Consider the following 9,156-nt stretch of genomic DNA (forward strand, 5'->3'; position numbering starts at 1 on the left):
TAGATGGATGACTAGTCTGACCTGCTACAGCTTTCCTGTTGTCCAGCCAAGACTGTTCAATGCTATCTGTGTATCACCCTTCAAGCTTCTAAGCCATGAACCATCTATTCTTTATCTTTCTGCAATTTCAAATTATTAAAAGTAATTTTTATTCTTGGTCTGCAATATCATAAAACCCCTTCATCTTGTAGAATTACATATAGCAGCATTGCTATTTCTGAAAATATTTCTGTGTATAAAAACACTACTTGCTATCTATTAGTGTGACTCACTAGCAGATGCAGCCTGTACACAAAAGCAATTGCTGCAAAGCAGCTGACACTAATTTGATGACCTGCAGCAGGGCATGTTCTCCACCAAACTCAGCTGAAACCATGGCTTACAAAAAGATTTTAAATCCCTGCAGTTTAGCAAAAGCACTGTTTTGAAGTCAGGTGAATGCAATACACTGCTGCTACAGCAAATACAGATTCTCTTAATTCAGTTTAACTATAAATAACCACTCCCAAAAGCCATAAACCAGCTGAAGGTAATGAGACTAAATATCCTATCCTGAAACATTATTTTCCTGCAATAAGTTAGCATAGAAAGCAAATTATAATCAGGTGTTTTAAGCATTACAAGCATCATGTACCACAATAATAGGAGGAAGTATTTCAGAAAAGTATCTGCAATTCTGTTATCCACCTTATAATTTCACTGTATTCTGTCATCAACTACGGTGTAATACAAATACCCGAAGAATAATCTGAAATAGTGTTCTTCTCATTGGCATAGAAATATAAATTCAAACAAGAATATAATGCCAATCAGCACATATTTTGAATATAGATATTTTTGCAGGAAAAACATTAAACATCATCCTCTCGTATGGCTTGCGCACATGCAAATGCTCGCGCATGCATGAGTATTCTTTATTTACACAAAGAGGAGACCAAGTTCCTTTGTCTGTGTTTGCTTATCATCTAAAAACCTCTGCAGAGGTTCCTGCTTTGACAGCTAGAGCCTATTCCAATGGCAAAGCTCCAAAATTATATAAAGTTTTTCTTCAGCAAAGACTTACTGATGATGTATAGCAATGCGGGTTGAAGAAAGGTCTGAGTCTCTCAAATTCTTCCTGTCCTCATACCCAAAAGACCTTTTTTTTCCCCTATTCTGGGAGTTCAAATTACTGGTATAGTCATTGTAATAAGAGATTCTTCATACTAGGGACATTCTAAGAGTGTTATAGATGCTTATGCAAAGTAGTAGCTCTCAGGGTTTTTTCCAAGCTAAAAATCCGTATGTGTAAAGAACTCCAGTTTCTTTCAAATCAGTCATTAGGTTACGGTATTTTTCAATATAAAAATGGTTGTAACAGGACTCTCAGTTCTACTGATCTACGTCACAACTTGAATCCTTTCATTGTTTTCATTATCATATGTGAGCATCCTTTGTTGATAATTCACTTTTTTCAGACTTTTGGGAAATTTACAATCATCATCACCAAAAATAAACTACTATATTAGTTTTACTTTCTTCACAGTAAAACTATGCCCAATGCAATAATGTGTTATCCCTTCAAAAATACTTTCTGTCACAAGCCTTTGAACAAAAGGAACAGCCTTATTTAACTGACTAATGGTAGCTATGAGTCTTTTGCTATATTCATGCAGATACCATCTCCAAAGGACAAGCTCACTGCTTTTAGAAATCTATTTTTTCATACAATTCTGCTGACTAAAGTAATGGCCAAAAGTTACCTCTCTGAGTTTAGAAGCTGAGCAAGAGGTTTCATCACTCTCATTATGGAAATAGAAATGTAAGTCAGATTTACAATTTATGTTACAAAGATGGAATTTACACCATCAAAACAGTTTTTTGCTCTAGACCTCCATTCTAATAATAGCCTTAGTTTTGTCACAAGTCAACATGACGTACTACACATTAGTTCCTAATCCTGCTTTCAGCTTGTTGGCCTATCCTCAGATCCCATACAGAAACCATTCCCTCTTCTAGCATTTGGTTACATTCCACTGTGTGGCACATCCACCGAAACAACCTTCCACTACTCCCTGGAAATAAAGCATTTCATATTGAAACAGAATACATAAATGTCCCAGCAGCACGTGAAAACTGATGTTTAAAACGTACAGCATTTCAGAAAACCTCTTGTTGATGATTTGTCTCTGGACTTTAACAATAGAGGAGTTACTTTGATGCACTTGAACCCCAAGCCTCGAAGACTGTTCTTTGAAAGAACAGTCATGGGCATATGAAAAAAGACCCCTGGAAGCAATGCTACTGTTGTGTATCTAAACCCCACAGGACAGAACTCACCCTTCTCTCCCACCATGGCAATACTTAGATACCCTTCCGTAGTAACACCGGCCTCCAAAGCCATATCCCCCTTGAGGATTTTTTGGTAAGACTCTACAAAGTAGTGCATCCCTCTCTTGGGCCACTTTCCTGCAGTACTCAGCTTTCTGCAAATGCTAGAAAACCTATAAACTTCATGTATTTCTATTTCAGAACAAGGCATAGCAAGTACAAGTGTTGTGCTACCTAAAACTTAGGAAATTAAACCTTTCATAGGTTGTTGTGTGAAGCTCATGAAAGAATCCAGAAATACATTTAAAAAAAAGAACTTAAGAAGTTGTAGAAATAACATGACCTGCATTTCAGCTAAGAAACAAAGATCTAAATCTAGCTGAAGTTGGCATAAGGAAAATCTACTTGGAGAAACAAAAGACTGGAAGACCAATTTCAATCCTCCTGTTAGTAACTACTGAAGACACAGAGTCAAGATAAGCCTTTTGCATTACTATAAATTCAATATAGAATAGAAAAAAAAAAGTACACACAATCTTCCATTTACAAGTAGTGCAAACTGAAGCTGCACCACAGGGAAAAAGAAAGAAAAGACAAAGCCAGCTGAAATACCACAAAGATTCTTCAACAACAACAAAAAAAACCCAAACCTGCTCTTCTTTCAATACTGCTTCCTTTTAAATAGAAAAGAGTTGTTTTCCTTCATCTTAAGGATGTTTTCCTCTCAACTTTCACATGCTGCATACAAAAATTACATAGAGGACTGAGACAGCACTGTATCTCAACCTTTAAAGCAAGGCAACATAGCAAAAATTATTGCATCCACCTGGCAGGAGTATGTTCTTTATGTAAATGACAAACACCTGACCTGATCAGAAACACCTGGAGTTCCACCCCATGAAAAATAGCTCAAAATAAATCAAACTTTTTTAGGGAAGGGGGAATATCGTCATAGTCAAAAGTACTCTTCCTTATTTTTTCCTCTTTAGGATCTGCAAAACAGCTTTCCTAACACCTCTCTCCTTCCCAAAAATCACATTAACAGCTTATAATTATGCATGAAGAGATGGTTCCTTTACAGCTCCTGAAAACTTCTGATTCAGAAACTCTCCAGCAGATACAGTCAGCCTCCATATGAATCCAGTTTGAGTTATTTTCCACTCAAAATTTGCTAAGGTTGCCCTGGGCTCTGTTTCTCCAGCAATCCTATTATCTTCAAACACCTTGCATTGCAGGATTTTTCCTTCTGCTGGCCACTGTAAGGACTTGCTCCTAGCTTTTTGTAACAAGCTGTGCCCCACGCAGTCTTCCAGCTAGCTCCTAAAATCTTGTGCATGTAGCCTATGAAAATGAACCAAAGCAGTCATCCAGTTCAATAAAGAGATTAACAGTTCCTTCAAAATACTACATCCACCTGCAGAAGCTTAAAAAGACCACAGGTGACTCAGACCTCTTCATCAATTTTATGGATTCCTGTGAGTTTCTTCAGTGTGTTTTTATAAATAGATGTTCATTTTTGAGCATTTTGCACTAAAAATAACTTCAGAAGAACTCAAAACCAGCTACTCTTAATTCGACTATGAGGAAACAGGTACACAGAATTCAGAGTTTTCAAGCATCAAGTATTTAAAATCTGCCTTTTTAAGAGCACAAAGATAAAATAAAGTATATACTCAAACTCTGCCCCCTTGGAGATAGATCACTTTGTCAAAACTGTGGTGAACATTTCTTTCTTTTAGCAGTGATAAAAAGCTTTTTCCAAGAAGGAGGAATGCGAGAGGGTCTTGATGACAAACGCCTTCTCAATATGATGACATTTCACCAAAAGGGGATAGAGAAAATCAGTACTAAGAAAGTAACTTATTATTTATGGGGGCTTTATTCTCTGCTACACTGTTTCCAGTGGTTAATTTCTACCAACATTTCATGAAGAACATTGCAGACCCTTACTTTTGGGACATGATTTTTAAAAAATATTTTAAACAATTTTACATAATTATATTTCTCCAACTTCTCCAATCTCTTTCTTCCCATATGCACATCATTTCTTCTAGTCTCATCCTCTCCTTATAGTGACTCAGCATTTCTGAGGCATTCAGGCCTAATCCCAGAAACTTGCCATATTACATTATTCTGACCACTGTAGAGAAGTTCCACAGAAAGGAGTCTACGGAATATTATCAATAGTTAGGGACTGTTTCCACATCATATGCCTATAAATGGCATATTAAGGTTGACAAGAAAATAGAGGTTAAAGTGTATAGTCCCAAGAACAGTGAAAGAACAACAAAAACATTTTTTCCTCAAAATTTTCCACTCTGTACATATAGAAGGCTGTCTTAACTTTTTTCACATGTTATTAAAAAAATCCTAAATACAGATGTCTTTCTTTACCTAACTATATTTTGTTATTTGTTATTTACCTAACTACTTCTCTTAATTACCAATAAGAGACATCAAAATCTCACAGGTAGGATTTATTACCATATATATCTTATATACCTTTATATTACCACATATACCTTTATATTACCATATATACCTTATATACCTCATATATATCTTTATTACCATATATATCTTTTAATTTTGGGAAGGATAAAAGCCAGTATTGAAAAGAATCCCCCCACTAAGTCAAAGCCAACCCCTGGGTATCTTTCATAATCAATTGCATTGTTTTGTTTATGGGTTGTTGTTTGGGTTTTCTTTTTACAACATCCAGACTTCCCCCTGCCCCGATTAATGCTCTACAGAGAAGATCATAGCAAATCTTAAACAGAAGAAGATAATATAATACCAAGGAAATGCACAAGATGCAAGCTGGGGGTGAAGACGTCAGGTACAATGACCAGAAGCAAGACATACAAAACTCCATCTAGACAATGAACATAATCAACTCTTTCCTTCAATTAAACATAAACAATAAATACAAAACAATCGAAATTTCATGCCAGAAGAATGACGTCAATATAATGTCACTCTCCATGAAGGCCCAGGACTGAGGAACCCTTCTGTGGGAAAAACTGCAGCATTAGCATTCCCTGTGCTTAAAAGGGACACAGTGAGTAGAAAGAAGATCCACTTTACACAATAGTCAGCAGCAAGCATGCCCAAGGAAATCAATACCAATTCTGTCAGCACTGATTTCTGCAGAGCTTTACTCCAACACGAAGATACAAGGTAGGGCATAGGAAGGAACAGCAACGTTCTCGTGGGCAGTGCTGGGTAAGCACAGAGATTGGTAGACATTGTCCCCAGTGGATTTCAAACCAACATACAGCAACATGGAAGAAGCATTATTCCCAAAAGCAAGTCTGCAAGCACTTTTAAATCCCTTTCTTCCCAAGAGGGGAACAGCAAGACCTTGGTGTTCTAAGTGTATTTAAAAGAGTGGAGTCACTTGAAAGAATATTAGTTGTGAATGTAGTGTTCTCTTAAGTAGCTCCAGTTTCCAATAGAAAGCTTTTCTGTGCCAACCATAACATATTCATATACTGAGATGCATCCAAAAGCACACACCAGTATCCATGTTCAAGAAGCTAGGAAGCAACCTTTCTTCCTATTAAAAAATAAAAATTATACAGGTACCTCAACCTTTTTTTTTTAAGATTATTCAGTGCCTTCTTATTAACTCCACGTCTGAAATGGCACATAATCAATATCAGCATAAGGACATACCACACGTATTAAATTCACGGTCTAAAATTTCAATGGGTGGGAACTCCATTATAGCTAAGTCCTTCAGTAATATCATACACACTGGCTTGCTCTGTTGTCTCTTCCCTACCTCTTTATATTCAAACCATCTTTACCTTCACTTTATCTTTTACCCTGTAGGAAGAAATTAATTTTTTTAATTAAGATTTATAAAAATGGGACGAAATTAATTTAAAGGGTACTAAGTGATATTGTTTAGACAGGTTTATTTCTTTACAAAGTTATTCCCAAAACCAAAGTTTGTTCAATTCCATATAATTTCAGGAGGAAAAAAACCCCAAACAACTTACTAGGTGCATCCATACAAAATGTAATACTAGATCTTGCCATAAAATATGAAGAACGCAGATACTGTTTGACAAAAAATAGTAACATTTACAGTGGTCTTCACCGGCCATGCAGTGGCAGGAAATGAATGTTGCATTTATTAGGTAGTGCATGGCACACTCAAAGCTAAGTAATTTATGCTGCAAGTTTAGGATTCCAAAGAAGCTCCCTATGCAGGTACTTCTGCAGTCTAGAGCTATTTTGGAAGAAACATTTTGTTGATGGCTGTGTATCAAAAGTGAAGACACCAGAATCTAACGCTGATTAGTCAAGTCAACCTCACATAATTCTAATTTGTTTTATCTACAGTTCAGTTTCTGAACCGTTCTGGAATTCAAAATAATTATCTTTAAGTTAACACAAGGGAAATTACATTCTTGTTTAATTACATGTACTCCCTTAATTTCTAAAAATTGTGGTAGGGACCACCATTAAGGCTTGAATATCCTACAGACCAAAACAAACACAGTTTCACGTCACATATCACAGTTTTGAAAATTCTGCAGATGAGCCTCTTTTTACTCTACCTTGTCATGTTTCTGCTGGTGCCTTGCCCTGGTATCCAGGATATGGTAAGGGGTCTCAGAGTCTCTGTTGATGTAATAGATTAGTCTTGAAGGCAGTGTGATTTCTTTCTGGATTGCATTGCTGTAGCTGTTATTTTTACTGTTACTGCTGTTACTCTGTTGAAATGTACTCTCTTCATCTGCCAGTACTTCCTCTATACCACTTGCTGTTTCATTCCAGTGCAGGCCTGGGGAAGAAAGATATGCCAGCCATAAATTCCATGGCAGAATGTGTTTATTTCCATGAAAAAGCTACATAGTTCCTTGCAGTTTTCTAACATTTTACTAATTACTCAAGCAAACAAAAAGATAGCTTACTCACTGAGCTAGATTTGATTCATTTTTTGCATATAAAATGGTTTCAGAAAGAACATTATTTATTTAATTGCATTAATCTACATTTTCATATGCATAGATTATAAATATTTTAATACTTCTCAACCTTCAGGAGGAAAAAATCCTCAACTTAATGGATATGTAGTTACCCCCTACCTCCTCTTGCATAGCTAAATTCTTTCACCAAAAAAAAAAAATCTACAAAACGCTAAGAATACTCCCAGTGTTGCTAACATACACTGAATTCAGAGTCCATGTGCACTGAATGCTAAACTTCCTATTATGTAAAGGTAATTGATTTCTACTTCTTTTAACTTTGACAAGAGCCCTTTACTTCAGTAGCAGCCTTTGAAAAGAAATCTGGTATCTTTCTTCATTGAAATTTCAAGACAGTCAATCAACGCGATGTAACAACACAACAATATTACAAGGTAACGGCAATGTACCAACAATAATAACATGATGCACAAACAGACTGCATTCAGAGCATTCCACATGTCACCTATAGACAACCAAGCGCAAATAAACAACAAAGCACACCCGAAAACCCGACCCCAAGCAGACAAATTAGCGGATCGCCGTCCACACGCACCGTGACACATCCAAAGCCCACCGGAGCTTTTTGTGTCGCATCCCTCACGGGCAGCATCCCTAACACACTGCAGCACCGGCACCGCACGTCCCTCTCCTTTGTGAAAGCAAGCAAGCCAGCGAAACCTTAACTGAGCCCCGGGTTACACACGCCGACACAGACACGTACACAAAGCTGGGAGCGGGAAGGGAGGAAGGAATGGTTGAAGGGAAATGGATGTTGCCGGGGTTTATCGCGGGGGACGACGGCCGAGGGGCCGCAGACACCTCAAGCACCCGCACCCCCGCCATACCCACCGGCGGCCGCTGCAGCCGCGCGGGCCCGGGGGACAGAGGAGCCATGGAGGAGCAGGAGCAGCGAGACGAGGCGGCCGAGGAGCGGCAGGAGCGCGGGGCGGCGGCGGCCGCCGCAGCCAGGCTGCCGCAGGGAGTTGCTGCCGGGCGGCTTCATGGCTCATAGCGCCCCGGGGCGGGGGGGCAGCGCGGCACAGCCCTCACGGCCGGCGGGCTGTGCCCGGGAGGCGCGGGCGGAGCGGCGCGGGCGGGTCCCCGCAGCGGCACCGCCCGTGCGGCTCCTGCCGCCGCCGCCGCCGCCGCCGCGAGGGACACAGCGGCACCTCAGCGCGGGGGCGGGCGGGTCCCTGCAGCGGCACCGCCCGTGCGGCTCCTGCCGCCGCCGTGAGGGACACACCGGCACCGCCTCGACACCTCAGCGCCAGCGCGGGCGGGCGGCGGCGCGCGCGCACCTTCCGCGCCCGCCCCCGGCCGCGCGGCCCCGCGCACGCGCGCTCGCGGCGGGCCGGGCCGGGCCGGGCGGGGCAGCGGCCGCTGTCCGATGTGCTGCCCGCGGGCACCGGCCGGACGCGGCTACCGCCGCTTCCCCGGCACGCCCGCGCCCCGCCGGTCGCGGGTGCCGCCGCCCGCTGGGCAGCCGAGAGTGAGGTGCTGCCTGCCGGCGGGGTGACCGCCGCCAGCTGCGCGCAGAGCTGCTCCGGGCCGGAGCGGAGGGGCGCGGCCGAAAGGGCTGAAGCGGCAGCTGGGAGCGGGTGCGCGGCTGCCCGAGGCGTAGCGCTCAGACCAGTCCCCTGACGTGGGCACAGCTGCAAACAGCTGGGTTTGGGAACTGTTTTAAAGAACTTTCACGCAGGGTGAAATTGCTTTGAAATGCATCAGCCCTGAGCAAAGTTCGGAGGAGTCTCCGGAGCCATTGACCTGCAGCTGGGGCAGCTTTGCTCTCCTGAGAGCAGGGGCAGCGCTGCAAGTGGAGGCATTTCAGAGCAGGCAGTCCCCAGCCACTGCAGAGGGATGC

General features: G+C 41.6%; 1 protein-coding gene across 10 annotated transcripts in view; it reads right to left on the reverse strand.

Moving 5' to 3' along the window:
• The window catches only part of ADAM23 (ADAM metallopeptidase domain 23), a 66,105-nt gene extending 57,538 nt beyond the window's left edge, over positions 1 to 8,567 (reverse strand). For 5 of the 10 annotated variants that reach the window (XR_013183021.1, XM_054636618.2, XM_077181312.1 and 2 more), the window contains exons 1-2: positions 8,145 to 8,566; positions 6,882 to 7,108 (exon numbers count right to left, since the gene is read on the reverse strand). Coding sequence is in view for 9 of the 10 variants with exons in the window: in XM_054636618.2 (XP_054492593.2) it covers positions 6,882 to 7,108; positions 8,145 to 8,298 (381 nt within the window). In the remaining variant the exon portion in view is untranslated. Of the gene's footprint in view, positions 1 to 6,881; positions 7,109 to 8,144 lie in introns of all 10 variants that reach the window. The other 5 variants (XM_054636617.2, XM_077181310.1, XM_077181307.1 and 2 more) reach the window with 2 other exon arrangements.
• Positions 8,568 to 9,156: the final 589 nt, after the last annotated feature.

The sequence above is a fragment of the Agelaius phoeniceus genome, chromosome 7, assembly GCF_051311805.1.
Source record: "Agelaius phoeniceus isolate bAgePho1 chromosome 7, bAgePho1.hap1, whole genome shotgun sequence".
NCBI lineage: Eukaryota > Metazoa > Chordata > Aves > Passeriformes > Icteridae > Agelaius > Agelaius phoeniceus.